Source organism: Echiichthys vipera, assembly GCF_963691815.1.
Source record: "Echiichthys vipera genome assembly, chromosome: 23".
Lineage (NCBI taxonomy): Eukaryota > Metazoa > Chordata > Actinopteri > Perciformes > Trachinidae > Echiichthys > Echiichthys vipera.
The window spans coordinates 4504517-4526342 of record NC_139848.1 but is presented as its reverse complement, the minus strand read 5'-3'; the positions used below and the strand labels follow the sequence as shown (position 1 = coordinate 4526342).

The 21826-nt window shown below is 42.7% G+C and overlaps 3 protein-coding genes across 3 annotated transcripts; all 3 read right to left on the bottom strand.

Moving 5' to 3' along the window:
• Positions 1 to 630: 630 nt before the first annotated feature.
• cyp20a1 (cytochrome P450, family 20, subfamily A, polypeptide 1) lies at positions 631 to 5431 on the bottom strand. The gene is made up of 13 exons (XM_083937659.1): positions 5271 to 5431; positions 4585 to 4634; positions 4274 to 4440; positions 4023 to 4168; positions 3747 to 3914; positions 3420 to 3498; positions 2765 to 2877; positions 2599 to 2653; positions 2312 to 2432; positions 2069 to 2180; positions 1809 to 1873; positions 1598 to 1687; positions 631 to 1146 (listed from the first exon to the last, which is right to left on the bottom strand). The coding sequence occupies exons 1-13, from the start codon at positions 5340 to 5342 to the stop codon at positions 996 to 998; spliced, it is 1389 nt and encodes a 462-aa protein (XP_083793785.1). The 5' UTR covers positions 5343 to 5431; the 3' UTR covers positions 631 to 995.
• A 1251-nt stretch (positions 5432 to 6682) lies between these two features.
• On the bottom strand, positions 6683 to 13040 carry LOC310964535 (transmembrane protein 237A-like). The gene is made up of 14 exons (XM_083937713.1): positions 12912 to 13040; positions 12801 to 12836; positions 11380 to 11411; positions 11265 to 11278; positions 11107 to 11178; positions 9550 to 9678; positions 9273 to 9366; positions 8070 to 8227; positions 7859 to 7991; positions 7572 to 7763; positions 7334 to 7407; positions 7142 to 7229; positions 6943 to 7064; positions 6683 to 6849 (listed from the first exon to the last, which is right to left on the bottom strand). The coding sequence occupies exons 1-14, from the start codon at positions 12930 to 12932 to the stop codon at positions 6785 to 6787; spliced, it is 1230 nt and encodes a 409-aa protein (XP_083793839.1). The 5' UTR covers positions 12933 to 13040; the 3' UTR covers positions 6683 to 6784.
• A 575-nt stretch (positions 13041 to 13615) lies between these two features.
• On the bottom strand, positions 13616 to 21242 carry LOC310964731 (MAGUK p55 subfamily member 4-like; the record flags this gene model as incomplete). Its single annotated transcript, XM_083937987.1, has 19 exons — positions 13616 to 13807; positions 13923 to 14057; positions 14131 to 14239; positions 14591 to 14684; positions 14856 to 14936; positions 15018 to 15191; positions 15267 to 15308; positions 16003 to 16023; positions 16135 to 16209; positions 16392 to 16450; positions 16745 to 16941; positions 17018 to 17092; positions 17206 to 17291; positions 17765 to 17846; positions 20187 to 20318; positions 20482 to 20565; positions 20659 to 20736; positions 20972 to 21093; positions 21185 to 21242. 19 exons carry the CDS (start codon positions 21240 to 21242, stop codon positions 13616 to 13618), a joined length of 1896 nt encoding a protein of 631 aa, XP_083794113.1.
• Between the last annotated feature and the right edge of the window lie 584 nt (positions 21243 to 21826).

Genomic DNA, 21826 nt, shown 5'->3' with positions numbered 1-21826 from the left:
TGAATTAATTAAAACAGGAATAAACAAATACAGGAAGAAATGCATGAATAAATAAATATACAAATAAATAAATACCGGAATAAATGCAGAAATTAATGAATTTTGAAGATAAATAAAAGGATGCATGAAAAATGTATACATGAATAAATTAAAGAATACAATTGGCAATAAATTAATGCATTACATTTATTTCTACATTTGTTTATTTCTGTGTACATATGTTTATGAGGTAGAAGGTCCCATTTATTAATTTATATCAGCATAATTTTATAAATCTATTTCTGTATGCATGTATTTATTTCTGCGTGTATTTATCTATTGAGGATTTGGTCATGTTAAATCCATACTTTTACACCAACTCCCTAAAATAACACTTGTAAAAAAGTCATGATGATTTCCCTCAGGTCCCTTAGATTCTTTTATCCCTCTCCACAGGCTGTTACAGAGCAGCAGGTCTGGATCATGTGAGGAAGCAGCCTTGCCCAGGGGCCCTTCAGAAGCACATATATTAGTCGGTAAAGGGCGTCTGTAATAATTTATTCAGTTACACATTTCCATACGCAGACAGAAACCAGGTTTATAAAGACTGACACACCCATTCTCCACTGATACAAATTAAATTGTCTTTATTGATGTAGGGAACTTACACCGTAATACACATTTAATCTTGTTCAAATGAAATGACACTGTAGAGTATTCAACCATGTTAACAGCTTTCAACAAGTGCAAATGTGAACAGGCACAGATAACAATGTGCTTAAGGCCTCTGATTACTGTACAGTAAAAAGCACCACATAGACAACTGTGAGGATATTCTGGTGGTGCAACTATGACTGTACATGAAAACCACCAAGTGTACGTTACGTTTCTCTGGCAGATGGATCCTAAACATTCAAGAAATACTTTGCTGGTACGTCCTTTACTCTATTCATTATTGTTTGATTAGAAACATGACTCTTTAGCTCTTCGCCCCGCAGGGTTTTTAAGGATCAGTTCTAGCGTCTTCTGCTGACGGTGATCCAGGTTTCGTCCTTAGGTTTAGAAACCAGCTCTGATCGGACCTCCACGACCTGTCCCTTCAGCTGGTGAAGCTTCAGCTGGCGCACCAACGTGCTGATCAGCACAGTAGCAACAGTGTAGGCGAACCTGTCAAACACACCAAATATAATAGATTGATTGATTCATTCATTCATTCATCTTCAACCTCTTGTCCCTGTCAGGGTTGCGGGGGGCTGGAGCAGATCCCAGCTGACATCGGGCGTGAGGTGGGGTCCACCCTGGACAGGACGCCAGTCTATCACAGGACACATAGAGACGAACAGAGACAGACAACCATCCACACCTACGGGTGATTTAGAGTCATCAATGAACCGAACACCTGCACGTCTTTGGACTGTGGGAGGAAACTGGAGAACCCGGAGAAAACCCACACAGACACAGGGACAACATGCAAACTCCACAGAGAAGGGCCCCAGCCGGGATTCGAACCAGGAACCCTCTCGCTGTGAGGGGACAGTGCTAACCACAACACCACTGTGTGAAAATGTAATTTAAGTATGCAGGACATCCAAACGTAGAATGAATCCTGATCGTTTACCTGAGCTCGGGGCACGTTTGATTCCCTGAGAATCCGAGCAGACAGAAGCTCTTCCTGGCTGACTCCTCCTCAAATCGCTCTGGGTCAAACCTGGGGGACGTCACAGTTAAAAATTGGACAAATCAATATGCTGCATCTTCTGCATTTTAGTATTTGAAAAAGCAGCCAATTATCTGACTGCAAAGAAAATGCAAATGGATGTACAGTGAACCTGTATGGGGTGCTCCAGGTGTCAGAATCCTGCAGGACCACTCCCAAAGCGTAGATGACCAAAGTCTGAAACATGGCGAGCACAAAACTATGGTTTGCATTTTTGTTTTCATGACCCCCTTTACAAAATGTTTAATCCCCTGAATAATTATGGTTTATCTCCTCAATGCTTCTCTGTTTGATGTCTGGCTGTAATAATTTTACGATGAGCCGAACAGAAATAAACAGACAGAGAGTTACAGACGGCAGGAAACCAGATACCTCTTTGGGGATGACATGCTGATCGACTTTGCCCTCCACGCCCTGAAGGCGAGCTGCGACGGGGGTCAGCTTGGCAGTCCTCACCGTCTCGTTGAGGACCTGCTGGCAGTATCTACGCAAGGACAGAAATGTGATAAGATCAAGGTTATCGAACACACCAACCGTGTCTGGATGTGCATGTAAAGTGGGATTTTACATGTCACGGTTATGGATTAGATGTGAAGCCAGGTCCAAAGATCGTACCTGAGCTGAGGGATCTTGTCCAAGGTAACTGGATCTGAACCTAAAACCTCCTCCAGCTCCTGGTACAGTTTGTCCTGAACTTCCTCTGAGGTGGACAGAAAGTGAAGTGCCCAGATACACACTGCCGAAACACAGCATTTTAACATGATAAACATTAATGGATTAATAATATGATAAGTCCTGAAACATTTACACTCTCTTCCCTTCTTTTTAACCATAAACTGAGAATGACGTAGAAGATAGTTGTTAACTGCAGCTCTAAATAACGTTTGATGCTTGTCACTTACAGTTGGCAGTGATGACGCATCCAGCCAAACTGAAAACCATACAGTCCTCCATGATCTGAAACAAGCAGCAAACAATCATTTTCAGTATTTGATTTTGGGAGCCGTGACAATCTTTCAGTCGCCTCTGGGGTTTTAAACTCGAATCGGTGACTTCATCAGTATTCACCTGTCGTTCCGTGAGACTGGACTGAAGCAGAGCGTCGACAAATGCTGTCTGCTTCCTCTGGGCTTTTCTCTCCTTCGCCACTGACAGCAGCACGGACTCCATCTCTGACAGAGCTGAACACCCAGAAAATAAAAAAAGGACATTGCCATTACGTTCAGTTACTTTTTGAAGTTTTTTGGCTGCCTGACACACTGGGGATACAAGCTAAAAATACCTAATTTCAAGCATCCACCCAGCTTACCAGCACTTAAGACAACATCCAAAATGAACTCCACCAAGTGGTAAACCCGAGCAACAATTGTCTGTGGCAGGAAAATCAATAATAGCCCCCTAAAACAGTGGCTGTTCACTGATTAAAGCAATAATACTGAATAGGTCGGTAATGCAGTCTTTATCTGCTCTCAGACGGTTGAGCTGTCTGTCAAGCTGCTCTCCGCACACAGAGATCATGTCTGAGCCTCTGCAAACTTTTCCTTCTGTTTCTCCAACAACAGTAGAAGTACAACGCTGCTCCTACATGTCAACACACAGCAGGTGCAGGAGACCAAGACAAAAATAGAGTAACGAAAGACAAAAGGTTTCTTCAACAACTCAACATATATACAACGCCAGTTCTGTCAAAGCTGAGACAACTCATGATGCATACCTCACTCACCCTTCTCATAATGTCCTTTTCTGGTGGAGCTCTTCTCCAAGGAGCCGTCCAAGTAGCCTTTTCCAATTTCAGACCAAATCTAGTGAGTTAGCGGAGGAGAAAAACTAAATAAAGTGCCCAATTTAAACAGAACTTTAACAGGCAAATTACTGGATTATAAGGTGTTAAATCCCATGGAACTAAAATGGGACTGTTCAACAAAGATGTAAGGAGACGTGGATGGTAGAAGATGCAAAATCACACATTTGATAACCAAAGGAGCAGAGAAAAAGACCAGAATCCACAGCACAAAAGCAACTGAGGTTTGTGGAGTTGGCGTTGTCTCACCGCATCGTGGTTCTTGTGGAAGGAAAGGACTTTGGTATCGTCTCTGAAGCTCTCGCCCAGAGCCAGCTGGGTGACGTTCTTCATGGCCAGACCCAGCAGGTGGGCACACAGAGGGACATGCTGAGACTCTGGGAATGACTTCCACTTTCCTACCAGCTCCTCCACGAGCTACATAAAAAAAGGTATGTTTGGAAATATGTCTGAATGCTTGATTTCAGTGAGCAGTGTGAAAGTTTTGCAGTAGTGAATATGTCTTATTTTAACTGTGATACAAACCTTGAGGACAAGAGGGAAGTTGTTCTTCAGCGTGTTGTTGATGGCACCGTCGTACAACTTTTTCCTTATTACGGCCTCAGTGGCCCCACCTCCCATTCCCGACTGGTAACCTAGCAACGACTTCAGCATTGTCTCAAAGGAGTCAGCTGAGAAGAGCAAAAGAAAAGAAAAGTAAGCTTTGGTTGTTTTGTCTTTTACACAGACATACAATGAAAAATGACACATCTTGACTCAGTGTGACATCATCTTACTGGTGTGGTTGGGGTTGATGTGCTGCTGCAGCTGGTGCACAGAGCCCAAACTGACCACGGGCCGACCCCCGAACCAGAACGACGCCACCGACCCAAACTCCTGATGCAGACTGACGAGGAACTCATGCAGACTGCCTCTGTTCACAATGTCCTGCAGGTTCCCGTCCCTGAGAGAGCAGACAGCAATGATGCCAGTGTAATGTGGATAACCACTGATGTACATCATACTATTACATTTGTTTTGTTGTCATTAACTCATGCACATGAACTTTAACACACTAAATGAAAGTTAACAGAGGTGAAGAACTTACTTCTCATCTGTGGGATTGAGACCTGGGATACCAGAGGCCCTTCTGGATGACTGAAAACAAAATTAATACATTTCTTTAGATAGATTTTTGACAACATGGATAGACAATATAGTATCCTACCTACACTGGCGATCACACACACACACACACACACACACACACACACACACACACACACACACACACACACACACACACACACACACACACACACACACACACACACACACACACACACACACACACACACACACACACACACACACCTACAGCCTCCTGGAAGAAACTGTTAGCTCATTAAAGCAACTGTTAAATGATAATTAAATGCACCCTATGTCCAAACACACACATTGTATAACAACACAACCACTGCCATCTAATCAGGTCTGAACCTCTGGTTAAATCGGCATACATGGCGTACTTGTCAGTATCCATTAAATAAATTAAATAATAATAACATGAATTGCTTGTTTACTTGTTACCGCCCATCACGCATCTTTAAAATTAGATTCACCACACCAGGTAATTGATAAGTGTGTTAGATGTACCCCGACATGACAAAGAGACTGTAACAACCCGTTTTTAATGTATTAAATTACAATAAATGATTCGTATCCAGGCAACGAGATTATTTAATGTCAGAGGATAGCGTTAACGTGAAGCTAACGTCAAACTTGGAGACTTACCGGGTATAAATACAGAACAGCACCGACCAAAATGATGACAAAAGTGACAGCAAAGATGGCAAAGTCCAGCATGACTACTGGCTTTTTATAATAGCACTGGTTTTGCTAACTTCTGCTCATGAATAGCTGAGTTTTCCTGATGACACCATTACCGTTACCACGTCAACGGAACCTGCACTCTGGGTTCGACTACACGGTCTGTTTAGCGGGTAAGACAAAAATAATGGATCCCAGAGGGAATCGATGGGTGAGATCGATTAGTTTAAAGCGGGTCTTTCTCAAATGGGGGCTCACGGGAGTACTGCAAGGGGGTACATGAGACTAAATATATATATATATATATGCATGGATCCTAATTCCCCATTTCATATTTAGCACTCCTAATTTAACTGCTGTAAACAAATGCAATCAGGATTTAAGGTTGAAACGTAGCAGTACCAAGTGTTTTTGTATTTTAAAGGCTTTATAAAAGGCTTTTTCCCCCCTTAACAACACTGTTCTGCGTTGTCAGGGGGTACTTGGCTGAAAATAATATATAATAATTAACAAAAAAATGTGACTCATGCATGGACCCTTATTCCCCATTTAGCATTCCTAATTTAACTGCTGTAAACAAATGCAATCAGGATTTATGGTTAAAACGTATCAGTACCAAGTGTTTTTGTATTTTAAAGGCTTTATAAAGGCTTTTTTACCCCTTAACAACACTGTTTTTGCGTTGTTAGGGTGTACTTGGCTGAAAAGAATAACCCAAAGGGTGTACATTACTGTAAAAAGTTTGAGAACCACTGGTTTAAGGGATAAATGATCAAAAATCAATTATATTTAAAATACTAACACACACATACACCCCATTCAACCTTGATTCATCTGATACTTATTGAATCAGCTACAATATTCAATGTATAATCTAGAATTGATTACTTTTCCTTGGTTTCCTGGACACATTAAAGTTGGCGTCTGAATTTGGTATATTTGCTTTTTTAAATGTTAATTTCTTCTGAATTTTGGAGTAAAATTCAGATTTAAAAAAATCAGATACATTAGAATGAAGGCAGACATATTCAGGGTCGGAAATTCAAATGACACAGATGAAGTTGAGATTTAAATATACTGTAACGGACTGTAGTGACTGTTAATGTTAATGTTAGAATGTGTCACTGTTGTTGGCGTCGGCTGCGGCCCACAGTAGCCGCGTTCAGTTAGAAAATAAAGTGCAACAAACTGGATAAAGCCTCACCGCCTGATCATTGAGGGACGTTACAATACTATAAGTAAGATAAGGTCAAAATCTGAACAAATGTATCAACAGGTTTTGTGCATGCACCCATTTCTTTCAGAATGTAATAAAGACACGTTGTTAGATTTGTTGGATAAATATTTAAAAAGACACAAGCACATTCAAACTCCAAAATTACAAAAATAATGCTAAAATACAGTGAAAATGTTTGTGCAAAATGACAACAAAGCTGTACAGTATGTCTCAGAGCAGATGTACGGATAAATGGTCTTTCTCAGGCGGTCATTTCGGATTTGTCCTCTGGCCTGTGAGGCTCAATATTCATGGCATCGAGATACTCTGAGGAAGAAGGACAAGATAATAAAATCATAAAACAGTTTTTCTTGCTTTAAAATGTTTTGCAGTATTCAACACAGGACTATTGTGTCTCACCCTCAGTAGAGTCCTTCTCTGGTTGGGTGGCGATAAAGATCCAGGCCAGCCCCACCAGCAGAGCTACCACCAGGTTCACCGTCACCCATGGGTGTAGAATTTGGTGCTCCAACTCTGGTGGCCTATAGGAGAAATGCATTTGTATCACATCAAGGCTTCAGAGTAAGATAGAAGCATTAAATCACTCCAGTGAGCGCACCATAATGTTATGTTGAAGGCTGGATACAGGTTGATGCGATCGCTGGTCATCTGCTGGCTCAGAGAGAGGACCAACGCTGAGAAATACACTGGATGAGAGAGAGAGTGTGACTTAAGACCAAACAGAAACCATACGCCTGAGAGGAAAAGCATTATTAACACCTAAAAAACCTGTGTGTGTGTGTGGACTCACAGAATGAGGCGAGAGCCAGAGGGTCCAGGGTCATGAACTCCCGCAGAGTCGAGGCGCCTTTGGCCAGATTCACTCTGAGAAGACAAGAGTTGATCTTTGTCGGCTGCTCGTACTGTACTTTTACACACGTTTATGTATTAATACGTTAGCACGGTGGCTCTGTTAATACACGTTCATATGCGTTGGATCCGCTAGTTCGGGTTCACACAGCGTTTTTGTTGAGATGAGGGAGCTGTACCTGTCGAAGGCGGCCACCGTGTTGATGGCCAGCAGCATGTAGAGCAGAGACTGGGAGGGGTAAGCCAGACTGTGGTACTGCTCCAGCAGGTTGGGCAGAGCGGTGAGTTGCTGCCCGGCTAACATGTAAACCACCACGATGTTCCACACGGCATAGCCCGCCAGGAAGCCGTGACAATACAGACCTAACACCCTGCAGCACGCACAAAAGGAGAGGAGAGAAGATTAGGGCGGAGCAGACCACACACTCGTACGTATTTTACATCGTACAAGATGCTTTTGCTTCACCTGAAGCCTTTGTGCACTCTCATGGAAACGTCTTTGGTGGTCCAGAGCGAGGGAATGTGCTGGAAGTCTGTCATGTTATCCATCTCCGCACTGGTCTTCCTCCAGTCTGAGCGCTCAGCAGCCTGGAACCGCTCTGCGCAGCAACACACGGAAATTAACCATGGTGCCATTTAACTCCACTTGACCAAATTCTTCTTCTGTGGTTACTCACTGTTCCTCTCGACAAAGACCTTCCCCACCGGCTGGCTCTGACCCTGCGGGGCGGAGAACAGGGAATGCTGGGGGATCGGAGGAGGGGTGTCATTAACGATATCATCCTCTTCCACGTCCAACTCATCGGGGAGCTGCGATTCAACGGCTTTTGACTTCCTGAAATTACAAGAAATTACTGATTGATTGAAATATTGTAAAGGAAAACAGAAATTGTCACACAGAAAATAATGTTACACAAAATAAAAAGCATAATTAGATGAATGACAAACGTTTGCTGATTAGAATGACATGTTTATCTAATCCCACCCCTTCTCCATAACTCATGTTATTAAGCTTCATTAATCATAATTATTATTAACATTTTCATTTATTATTATTGTTATTTTTTAAACATATTCAAATATATAATTTTCTACAAATAAAATGTATTATTTAAAATAAATATACTATAATTTCTTTCACTTGTTTCACAAAATAAATTAATTATGTAAGCATATGTATATTTTTTATTATCTCACTATCTACATAATGTAGAATCTAAACTGTAATTTAATTCAGATATTACCCAAAAATAATTTAAAACAAAACAACAGAATAAAGGTTGTAGAGGAAAAGTACCAAATAGGATATTTTATACATATGTACCATTTCTTATTTTGATCAAATCTGCTGACGCTATTCATAAAATTGCATAAAATGTATTATTGTATAGTTAGATTTACACATTTTACATTTAAAAGATAAGTTATATAGATTATAGCAATTACTGAATAAGTGAAAACCTCTTCCTACTCCTTCTCAGGCAGCGTGAAATGTATATGTTTTTTTTTCTTATTTGTGAACTAATTTAATTTTGTATAGTTTTGTATTTTGTATTATGATTATTCCATTGTTTTATCCTGTGTGGGTCTGGTGTGGAGTGTGTAATGTATTGTGCGTTGTGTCTTGTCTCTTCTATTTGTATTTATTTATTTATTTAGTAGTATTTGTATTTTTTTAGCAGGGACTACGGATGCAAATGAGCATCTTTGCTATAATCCGGCACTTTTACAGTGATGTGTTGTTATCGTTCTTCATTAATGTGCACTGTCCCTAACAAATTAAGCATTGATTGATTGATTGTATTCTTTTTTTTGACGTGTCTGAAATAAATTCATAAAAATCAAATTCAAATTTAACACAACACAAACAGTTTTCTTACTTTTTCTTTTTGGGTTTTCTTAAAACTTCCTCTCCGTCAGTCGTCTGATCTGCTGCGTCTCCGTTCACCAGGTCGGCCTGGTCGTCGTCCAGATCTGAAACCATTCATTTACACGTCTGTAAATGTCACCATGGACCTCTGGGCTCGTCACAATGTGTCGTTTGAGCCTTCAAAAGTGAGGATTCCTCATTTACACCGAGGTGAAACTCCAACATCTGAACGTTAGTAGAACAACAATGTGGAAACGCAGCATTGAGCTCATGTTCTCAGTCTTTACCTATGGTGGCAGTTTTCTTTTTTTTCCTCCTCCTTTGTGGGGGTGCGTCCGTTGTGGGTTCAAGGGTAAACTGCTCTCCGACCTCAGATTCCCTCCGGCTGCCTAGTCCTCCCATCTCCACCCCACGACCTAAACAGGAAAAAGCAGAAGGAATGAGGAAACCTTGACCTGACCTGTGTCTACAAACTTGCCTTTAAGTGTAATTCCGGCGCAAAATCATTCCGTGGTCTTTTTTCGGCACTTAATACGTCAAATTAGCGATTGAGTTCAGTTGTTTTTGTGTAATGACTATTAACAGAGATATCCTTTAGAATCGCTAACAGCCGGATGTGGCTAACAGTGATTAGCTCGGGGCAATACAGTGAAGGCATTAAAACGTCTTTTTTAACCACTAATGCTGCTGAAAATAACAGCAAACCTCTGCAGCAGCATGAGAAGAGTCCCTACACACAAAACAAAGCACCAATGGGCTCCTTCCTTTGGGATTGACTTTGGTAATCCACTTGAATGGACTTTACTATGAGAGGAGCTGGTACAGGGGCCAGTAGGTAAGGGCGCACTCACACTGTCCATCCGTCCCGTGCCCAAACAGGTTTCACAGGTAAGGTCCAGTTCCTTTGACCAGTGTGAGTGCAACCGTACCGCGCCTATTTGCGGCACACTCGCCAGCCACGGACTGTTTGGGAGAGGTGGGTTTTTGTAAAGCACGTTTGCACATGTACGAGCACGAGCACGAGGCCTACGGCGGTTCTGAGGTCATTTCCTGTGCGCCTGTTGGGACATAGAAAAAAGAAGGAGGGACCATGCGCGGACATTTAAAACAATGGCGGCGAAAGGTTCACGTTGGTGTGATGCGGAGGTGGAGTGTTTACTGCAGATTTGGTCGATGAAAAGATTCAAAAACAGTCGACAAGACGCACAAAAACTCCGAGGTCTACGGAAAGATCTGGAAACAAAGCCACGCATCGCCATGACGTCATCAATGCGTGTGACGTGTTACGGCGTGATGACGTATAGGCAGCAAGAAGCATTCTCCGAGGCCCAGGTAGTGTGAGTACAAACGGGCCTGGAGGGGGGGACAAGGACCCTAAAGCACGGGGCACGGGACGGAGGCACAGTGGGAGTGCGCCCTAACACTCTTTTAATAAACTCTGGGTTCACTAACTACGTTGTAGGTGCTTTGTTTTGTGTGTAGGGACTTTTCTCATGCTGCTGCAGAGGTTTGCTGTTATTTTCAGCAGCATTAGTGGTTAAAAAAGACGTTTGAATGCCTTCACCTTGAACGATTACCCAGATTTCTCCCTTAATAGTTGTTACACGAAAAAAACTGTCTCGATAGCTTATTTGATATTTGGCAGTGGGATGATTTTGCGTGGAATTACACTTTCAAGCATCGTCTAAAGTGACGTAAGTATCTTAAGTATTGTCAGCTTAAGCTTAAACAACACCTTGTGAGCCTTCATGTTGGGGTTAACTTGCCCTTTAAATCCAGGTAAATTAAAAAAGTACAGTTTGTGTATGACAACAAATCAGCGCCAACACTGGTGGTCTACGTACCATCCATATCATCGACTCCATTTATGTCCTTTTTAACTCTCTTCTTCTTTTGTCTTGTTGCTGATACGTCTCCTGTACAAGGTGATAAACAAAGACAGAGAAGTTAAATGAAAGCAAGAGCTTCAGTAAAAATAAAGCCTGTAATTACTTTAACTCACCAGCCGTGTCTTGACTGCACGTTTACCACCGACAGACCAAAGAAGAGAGAAGACTGTTCAGCATAAATACTGTCGATGAAGACATTGTGTCGCAGTAGAAAACACATTTACCTACCTCGACATTGTGGGCAGAGCTCGCTGTCCTCGCTAAAGAGACAAAAAGGGATTTTACACATGGTCAGATACTTTTCAAGACAGAGTTTTGCTAAAATTACATAAAAAAACATCTTATAAGTCTTCAAAATGATATGTAAATGAGTGAGCGCCAGAATATTTCTGTTAAAGCGTAAAGTTACATTCAGATAAGACAAGTCACAAATAGAAAGACCTTACTGTCGTCTTACTGGCCATCCCAATCCAAGAGTCAAGTCAGAGTGGAGAGAAGCTACACTGTTAAATCCTCAGCTAAATCTGTGTTCATACATCTGCCAGGACCGGGGATTACTCAGGGCAGAGGTCACACAACCTTTTCAAACTCTTCTGTGCGAACGAGTGAATAGTTCCAGGAAGTGCGTCTGACAGTGAAATCTGCTTTAATCCTTCTGACGACGCTTGTTATGAACACCATGAATGTCTCTACAAGCACTCGGACAATATATGTCACAGAGATCTACTTTTCAGTCCACGTCAACCTCAACTGGCTCCTTTCAACACAAAGGAGCAGCGGCTCTACTCCGAGTTCCTCACCGGCTGAACTTCTCCCCCTCTCTCTAAGGGAGACTCCAGCCCCCCTCCTGAGGAAACACATTTCAGACGCTTGTACCCACGACCTCGTTCTTTGGGTCCTGACCCAGCTTTCGTGACCGTAAGGGGTAGGAACGAAGATACTAAGATAGCTAGGATGCCCCCTGGGCGCCTCCCTAGGGAGGTGTTCCAGGCACGTCCAGCTGGGAGGAGGCCTCGAGGAAGACCCAGGACCAGGTGGAGAGATTAGATCTCCACACTGGCCTGGGAACGCCTCAGGATCCCCCAGTTAGAGCTGGGTAATGTGGCCCGGGAAAGGGAAGTTTGGGGTCCCCTGCTAAAGCTGCTGCCCCCGCGACCCGACCCCCGGATAAGCGGATGAAGAATAATCTTGAGTTTAAACGCCTTCCTGGCTTTATAAATTGATGTTATGAGCATTAGTTACATGTCTTTTCCGATGCCTTTGTATGTTAAGGCTGCAACTAACATTAGGTTATCTGTTACCAACTTTTCAATTCACTTTAAAACATCATAAACTTGTAAACTTGTAGCTTGTTTGACTGACCAACAGCACAAAACTCAAAATATATTGAATTTGCACTCATGTTAAACACAGAAAAATCAATAAAGCTGAAAAGAATTGTGCTGAAATGATGTTTTTCCTCTTATATTAACTAAAAATACCAAATATACGATACTTAGTTTTCTTATCTAGTCGTTTTGCAGGGGATCCGATAATTTCCAATACGTGGTGGGTGTGATGAAGGGCATTTTTTTAAGCTTAAATGATCTTAATGTGCTGTGTATGTGAGGGTGATATAACAGGGATAACACATGAGTTATAGGACTAACCTGTGGAAGCGGCGGGAGCTCCCTGGGTCGCATTTTCTACAGTGGAAAAGCATAAAATGACATTAAAATTGTCGTAAAATAACATTTAAAGCGAAGCTACAGTAACGTTACCTTTGATCCGCCCGTGTCCATCCTTTAAGTTCAAGTATTCATCAAGTTTAAGACATTTCAGTGGATAAACATCTGTATTTTAACAGCTACAGCCGTTTAAAAGTGACCGTTACTTATTTTACTTTGTTTATATCGTGCAAGCGGAAGCTGTTACCCGGACACATTCACGCGTAGCACACAAGACTTCCTGCGTCTTCAAAATAAAAGCTCCCATAAAAGGCAACAAAACAAATGAAACGACTGTCAGAAGTGGTTTATTGATGTCAAAAACAGGTTAAAATATTAAAACATCTTTCCTTTGCTTGCACTTTTGCATGTGATCACATTATTTCAATTAAATAAGGACACAAAGTGTAATTTTTGTGCTAAACAGCTGTTTTTGTTCATGTTTAGTTTATGTTTTTTTTGGCATGCGATGACACATTTAGCCTATGGAAAACCATAAAAGAAATGACACAAATTACTAATGAAAAACAAAACATAAAACAAGAAACCACTTTGCTTTCTATAATGTAAACATCACTTGCAAAAATATCACATTCTTTATTGCAGGACTGTGTAAAAGAGTGGGGAGCAGGGCAATACATATGTGCCTATAATAATAATAATAATAGAAATAAAACATGAACATTGATGTACAGTGAGGAATGTGTAAAATAAAACTTTCATCTCCTTTGTCCCCTCTCGCCATCCTTCGTCCTCTCTTACGCCTCACTGGTGGGTCGTATCCAGCTGGCGGGGACCCATTGCGGCTCGTCCTGCGCCCTCCTCACCGCCGACAGCAGCTGGACGCAGGAGTCCTGCAGCTCATCGTTGACGATCACGTGGTCAAAGAACTGACAGAAATGAGACTCAATCTTCCGGGCAGCTTCTTCCATCTCCTGGAAGTCTTCATCCTGTGGAAGAAGCAAAAACCTTTACAACGTGTCCTTAATGAAATTTAAAAACGCAAAATCCAGAAGATAATTATTCTGTGACAAGGGCATTTCCCAGCCTGAGGTAAGAATTCACCTTGAACGGTCGGTTGACGTAGTAATTGGTGGTGATGTGCGAGTCCTGTCTTGTCTCCTTGAGGCGTTCCTGTGGCGGAGGCTTCACGTAGATGATGTAGGCCTTCAGCTCGTGGGTCCTCACTGCCTGAATGGACTAAATGGAGGGAATTAGTTATTATTAGTCAGTGGTATTTTAAAGAGGACAATAGTGTCATTGTTGCTCTTACGTTTGGCTCGATGTCGATGACGCAGATCTTTCCACTGTTCAAAACTTCCTTCACAGCCTCGATGCTGGTGCCGTACAGATTCCCTTTGTACTCCCCGTACTCCAGAAACCTGCAGGACATAAACACACAGGAATGATTTGATGTTGAAACATTCATTTCTGAATACATTTTATGAATGTAGTGAAAGCTTTAGGAGCTGTCAAATACACAGCCAGAGCTTTTTATAATTTCCATGGGTGTCTCAAGTTAGCATGGCTCTGAAAGGTTATCTTGAAACGTTGACCTCTAAAGATCCCATTGTTGTGTGTAATGTGTTACGCAGCTGACAGAATGAGAAACAATAATGTTAAAATGAGTCAAAGAGCATGAATATGTCATGTTTAGACTTTACACTGAAGTGAGGCAGTGTCTCCACTACATTCATCCATTATTCATGTGTTCCCAGCAGAGACGGCTGTACCTGTTGTTATACATCATGTTGTCAAAGATTTCTCGGCTGGTGAAGTGATATTCTCGGCCAGACTCCTCATATCCTTTGGGTGCTCTACTGGTGTCTGGGGAGGGAAAGATATAGATGTTACTGTTTCTCTTTTGACACAGACAATCGCTCAGCAGCTAACAAAAGATGATTGTACAAACTGATACACAAAAAGTGTGTGTTTTTCAAGGTTTTGTATGAGTTGTAAAGATTCTAAAACTGGTGCATGATGGTGATTTGCACGTACGAGGTACAGCTCCCTGAAAGATGTTGGGGTTTGTTTCAATCAAGCGCCTCCGAAGTTCGTTCACACCCACACTAGACGGACCTGAGGTAAAAGTAAAACCTTTAAAATGTATATACACGTGTTGTCAGAGACACAAATCATGCTTTATTAGTGACACTGTACCTGTAAGGGCAATGAGGCGATGTGCGTCCCGGGGGTGGCGCTGGTAGCGCACCACCTCCTCGTAAGGGCTGTTAAGGGTGCTGGGGCAGCTGCTAGTGCAGCGGGTGTGGCAGGACGGCTGGGTGGTGCTGTGAGACCGCCGCCGACACAGACGCATGCTGCGCCTGAAGCCCACTGACAGAAAACCAAAGTTAATGTAAATCTTTGAGAAATTATCCATGATATGTACATGTTCAGAACATGACTTACCTAAGTAGATCCCTTCAGCGTTGCTCCTGAAGTCATCCTCCTCTGGTTTGATGTGACGAGAAGCAGAATGGACGCGTGGAAGGGTAAAAAAAACATAAACAGAGAAATAAATACAGACACTAGACAATATTCTACATTATATTATGTATTATATGCCTGCCGTGGACAATGACAATAAGGTATTTAACTGTTTAACTCATCGGTGCTTACTGGAGGACAAACTATGTAACGGAAAATATGTCTTGCAAACATTTATCAGAAAATAATAAACAGAATATGTGGAAGGTAAAATGTATTCTTCTGACAGAAACATATTTTCATGCTCACAGACAAAAAAATCCAGACTTCAAAGGAAAAAAATAAAATAAAAAAAGGTTGTAACTGAACCAGCAGAGGTTGATATATGTCGACTTTTAATGTCTTGTGTTGCTCAAGCTCAAAGAAGTCTAGATCCTACATGTCCCATAATGCAACGCACAGAGTTTAAAACACATGTTTCCAATTGAAATCATATTAGTTTGACTATTTTTTGTACGTACTCTGTGTGTGTTTACTTCTGTCAGAGCACTTGTGCAAATGAGTGAGTTTATTGTCTCACCTCTGAGCTCCTCTGATATTTCCCACCGGACAGCAGAGAGAGTTTTGGAAATAAACAACATTTCAGATGAAGGTCGGGAGAAAGACTGGCACTGAATTCAGAGTTCAAACCAGATAAAATCCACAAAGACTTACCTACCAGATTCAAATGTCTCCTCATCTGACAGAAATGAAACAACACGGGCGGGGAATTAATCACAGAGCAGCAAAGACGTGCAGTGAATACAAGGTTACAGGTCAGTAAAGCCATAAGTGACGGGTGGAGATTTACCTGCTTCAACACATTTCTCATCGATGGCCATCATGTCTTCCTCTGCGGGTGAAAAATGGACATAAAGAGTTACATCTACAATAAAACATGTGCATTATTTATATTTTAAAGTTGACTACGACAGTGTAATCTTACCTTCGTCTACAGTGCTCACTTCAGTAAGCATGGGGTAGAACATAATGACAACTCAACTCTGAAACTGTGCGTACTTTTATATAAAGTCTGAGAGACGTTAAAGGACGTTTAGGTGAACTTACAGGTCTGCATGCAGGCATGTGGCTGATAAGGCTGGGACCACCAGAACTCCCTCTGCTTCCTGTCACAACACGCAGATTCTGGTTTAAATTATGCCACATTACACACAATATACTAATCTCATCTTTATAAATATCTAACATTAGCTTGAAGTCATGATGTTGCTGTTAAACTTGTCTATTCATCTATAAAATGACTGTTTTTGTCTGATCAACTGTCCAAAACACAAATATATTCAATTCACAACTGCAATCGTATGTAAGACTAGAAGAGAACGCAGTGGGAGTTCATGAATCATTAAAATATTTCCCAGTGAATAAGTAAAACATCTTGACACAACCAGTAAACTGCTGACCGTTTTAGCAGGTTTGTGGAGGGGATGAGGCCGGCGCAGGCCGCGTCGCTGGGCAGTTTCTTTGCCTGCCACCAGAGGGCGTCTGTCTGGTCCACAATCTCCAGGACGTCCCCTTTTCTGAAGCTCATACCGGCGTCAGCGCAGGGGATGGTCGGGTCCTGCTGCGGGCTGTAGTCAGCCATAGCCCGCACGTAGAGCTGTAATCAGGAAAGTTAGTTTAATATAATGAGAAGCTGTGTGTGTGTGTGTGTGTGTGTGTAGATGATGATTTACCATGGTTTGGTTGTGGACAGGCCTTTCTGTGATGGGAATGACCTTGAACATAATGGTGCCTTGTGACCTCACTTGCTGATTGGTTAAAAAGAAACACCATGGATTAATCAACAGACAACCTTGAACAAAGGAAAACAAAGTGCGGTACGTTTTACAGTTAGTATCCATGTCGTACAAGAATGACGTACCACAACTTGGATAACTTGCTCAGGTTCCATCCCATCCACAGGGAAACCATTGACCTCTATGATCCTATCCCCTGCATGGAGTAGACCTACACACACACACACACACACACACACACACACACACACACACACACACACACACACACACACACACACACACACACACACACACACACACACACACACACACACACACACACACACACACACACACACACACACACACACACACACACACACACACACACACACACACACACACACACACACACACACACACACACACACAAATAAAACTTTGGGCCAACATTTAATCTCCCATATTCTTTCAGTGTGTAAAAATCTCTAAATTGGGTCAGAGATTAAAGATAAAGTTTAAAAAAAATGTGCTCAATCAACAGGAAATACAATTTGAGCAAGTACTAAAATAAAAGGGTCGTACTTCTCCAATTGTTGCTTTGTCAGACTATCAAATGTGATTAATTAATATAAAAGTATTCAGAGTTCCAGATGAGGATACAAGGTTGCAGTAAATTGATGTTTGAGAGAAAAGGCTCACCACTCCGATCGGCCAGCCCTCCATGAATCACCCGAGCGATGAAAATCTCCCCCGTGATCTCGTTTCTCTTTATAGTCGCTCCCTGCAACAAGACAGATTAAAACAGAGGATGAATAAAGCTGCTGTGACGTGGAGAAGAGGCCAAATTGAAGATCACACAAATGAGGAAAAATAAAACTGATGTCTGAGAGAAGACATGACAGGCTGTAAAAGCTGGAAGGTTCAATTCAGAAGGTTCAGACACAAATGAGCGCGGGTGAAGTTCCTGAAATGACACGTCAGACATCACTGGTGAGGAAAGCATGAAAGATGAAATGGTCCACAACACCACAGAAGAAGCTGACGAGGGATGCAACAAAAAGTATAGAATAAACGTCAGCTACCAACGTGCGCGTTGCAGGTCAGCCACTCTGCGGAGACGTCTTGAAAGGACCCAAGAAGTCCACTCTTTGGACACGCGTCAGCTGTCACGTTGCCTTCTTCCTCTTCTTCTTCTTCCGCTGGTTTAAACGACCTCCTTTCACAGCGTGGGAGGTCTCCCTGGGCTCATCCGGCAGTCCATTGGTCAGAAGGTGCTTGGACTCTTGATGCTCAGCGTGCTTCTTATGCACCGAAGGGGCGTTGTTGGTTTTCAGGGTGGTTCGGGGTGACCCACGACAGGAAACAGACAGGCAGCTGGTCCCCTGAGAGGTGGAGGGAGCATCCAGGGAGCTGTTGAGGGAGCTGAAGGAGGATGAAGATGCAAGTGAGGGGAAGGAACATCTGGATTGGTGCGTCAGGGATGGACGTTCCCCTCGGCTATTCTTGGGCGTGCTGTCTTGCTCGGTAGTTTTCAGGGTGTTGATATCAGTCCTGGTGGCGGCCAGGAGCGTCTGCAGTCGGTCCACCACCTGAGTCAGCAGCACCAAGGCCTGGGAGTTGTCCTGCACCGTCTCTGACATGCGTTCCGTTGCGGCTGCCATCCTCTCCCCGAGGAGCTTGATGTCTTTGGTGCTGTTCTCCATGGAGCAGGCGGCCAACTGCACCGACGTCCGCAGCTCATCCAGACTCTCCTGTTTGGCGAGCTCCACGGGGGGCAGATCCAAAACACGGTGAGGGCGCATGGGGCTCGGTGGAGCAGTGCGGATGCGAGGGCTATGGTTTCGAAGCCTGGGAGGAAGGTCTGACTGGAGGGAGCCGTCCGCGTTGGAGTAGTAGGGTACGGTTAGACACGGGGGAGACATAGTCCACCTGCGGGCTGTAGGAAGCGGTGACGGCTCATTCCTGGACTGTCCTGCTTCATCTCCACTGTCTAGCTCTTCGATGATGTTGTCTCCAACGGAAAAAATAGACATTATTAATCCATGAAAAACCATGAGTGTCTGTGATGAATGATGGAAGAGGATGGATGGATGACACTTTTCTTACCGATCCGAACAGAGCTGTAGACTGACGGCGCTGAGTGATTCACACCCTGCTCCCAGAGCAGGTTGGAGTAACAAACTCTACACTGGCTCATCGGCTTGCTACAGTACATCTGACAGTTGCTCATGGGCTTATAACGAGGTGAAGGGTGTCGCTGAGCTGCTGCTGCGGGACACAGAGGCTCAGTTGGCGGGTAGCTGCCTCGGCGAACGCTACACCATGCTGAATCTGTGACGTCCAGGCTCTCAGCAGTAGGGCTCTGCTGGACCCTGAATGCATGATGAAGCCTCTGCTGGGTCAGACGCCTCAGCGCGTCCCAGTGGCTGCGGACTCTGGAGCTTTTTGCACACAAGGGGGACGCACTGGGCAGCGGCAGCCCGACTTGCTGGTGATCACGCAGCTGTGAGACAACAGAGTCACTCAAAAGTAGAGATGTGTCATGTTCAACACAGGAAGAAGGAAAATTCAGAATAGAAGCTTCATTGATTATCTGTTAATATTCTCACTATATTTGTTGTTTTCTATACTAGCTATCGTCTTTTTCAGTGGTTTCTGCTGTTAGGAAATCCGTAGCAACAACAGACAATTAGTCAAATTAGAGATTATAAAAATTCAAACATCTGGTCTTTGCTGGATGCAGTCAGCTGTTTGATTTATATCTGGTAAAAAAAAAGCCTACATATTAAAATATCCACGAACATCTGCTTCAGTTCTATTGAGGTCCAGTTTATATTCTGATATATATGCAGGGTTTACAGACAAATAAACAACTGTAAAACATGTTTATTGTGTTTGTTAAAAACACATTAAGTATTCTACTTGGTATTATTGGCAGCTTAAAGGGTCAGTTCACCAAAGAAATCTTCCTACTGTGCTACAGTCCTGCTATAAACCGTAGCAATAAACTTGCAGGCAACGTCACTTCACGGTCTGAAGGGATTCTTACACTCAGAGACGTTTGCCTGATGGGTTTTCCTATTTTCCCCAAGTAACGAAGAGACTTAGCTGCGTAACTTACCAGCGGCTGTTTGTTCTTAACCAGACAGACAATCCTGGTGGCCTCCTCATCATCCGGCAGGTCTTCTGGCATTGGTGGCAGCACCGGCTCATAGTCCTTCTGGGCCACCGTATCATGAGCCGAGAGAAGAGCCTACAAAACATAAAGAAACTCTGTTTCACTGGGGGTCGAAATAACAACGTAGTGTAGGTTCATTTTGGTGCATTTTTGCAGAATGCATTTATTTTTTCTTCACCTTTCTGTACATGATATGGAAATAAAGTTACTATGAATAAGACATGCTCAGTGTATTCACCTGCAGGTGCGGCAGTCTCAGGAGGCGGTAGAGCTCTTTGGCCTCTTCAGAGCAGCCCGGCAACGCTCTGATGTCAATCAGCACCTGCAGACGACAAACCACAAAAATCCACAATTTAAAGGTAAAAAAGAGGTTTTACAAACTGAATGTGAATAACAATATAATCTGAAGTGTAACCTGAAGTGAAAGTCCTGACGCGTAGTCCAGAGCTGGTGCTGGGGAATTCTTCAGGTACCTCTGAAGACATTCATAAACCTAAAAACAATGTTGGTGTATGAGTAATAACAACATCAGTCACAGTGCTTTTCAGTGAGTATTTAATTTATGACTGATTTCATTCACTTAGAGGGGTAGTTGTGTGCACATACAATCCCATATTTAGGATGCCAGGTGAAAGAAAACACATTCAATGAGAGAAAAAAAAAGGATATTTGAACTCCCCAAAACTCAATTTGACTAAAAAACACCCAGTAGTCATGAGTTTTCAGACCTTGAGCAACGACTGCAGCCAGGAGGCGTTGAGCAGACTGTGAAGGATCTCAGCTCCATCTATGTCCTGATTCACCGACTGCCTCACCTCCTCAATGACATCCGTCAGGATCTGACGCAGGCCTGCAACACACAAACACACACCAGGGGATTATGAAACGTGCACACAGTAAGCTGAAGTCGTAAACATAATACATACAAGTCCCCTACTGACCGTGTTCTCCTAGTTCACAGTGAGGGCTCAACACCTGAGCCTCCACCGCCTGCCTCATGGTCAAAGGACCCCCGACCTTTGACCACCCACTGACTGTTTACCTGGAAACCTGGAAAAGTGAAGCAGATTAATAATGTTTCAGTCATTTTTCAAGCGAAAATAATATAAAAAAAGCCAAATATGATCTGATTCCAGCTTCTAAAGTAAGAGCATCTGCTTCTAGCTTTGGGTTCTGGACTTGAAGCCCCAAATATACACCATGGGAAACCCTCCGTGTTATTTGTGCTATATTTCCTCCGTTAATTAATACATTGTTTGGTCTATGAAGTGTCTAAAAATACAGAAAAATGCCCTTTACACTTTCCTACATGTGATGTCTTCAAGTTATGTTCTACCAACAGTTAAAAACCTAAAAATACACAATCACATTATACATTTGAAACTGTATAGTGATGTGATACTTACTCAATTATCATTTTAAACTACACACTGCATCCTTATTATTTGCCCAGAGACGAAGCTCCTGTGATACATTACTACTAACTAAGGCCTCAGGTTGTCTGTGTTTGAATAAAACTTTATTTATGAATATGCATCACCTTTAAACAATTTAAAATAAAACTAGGGCACCTGTACAAGACA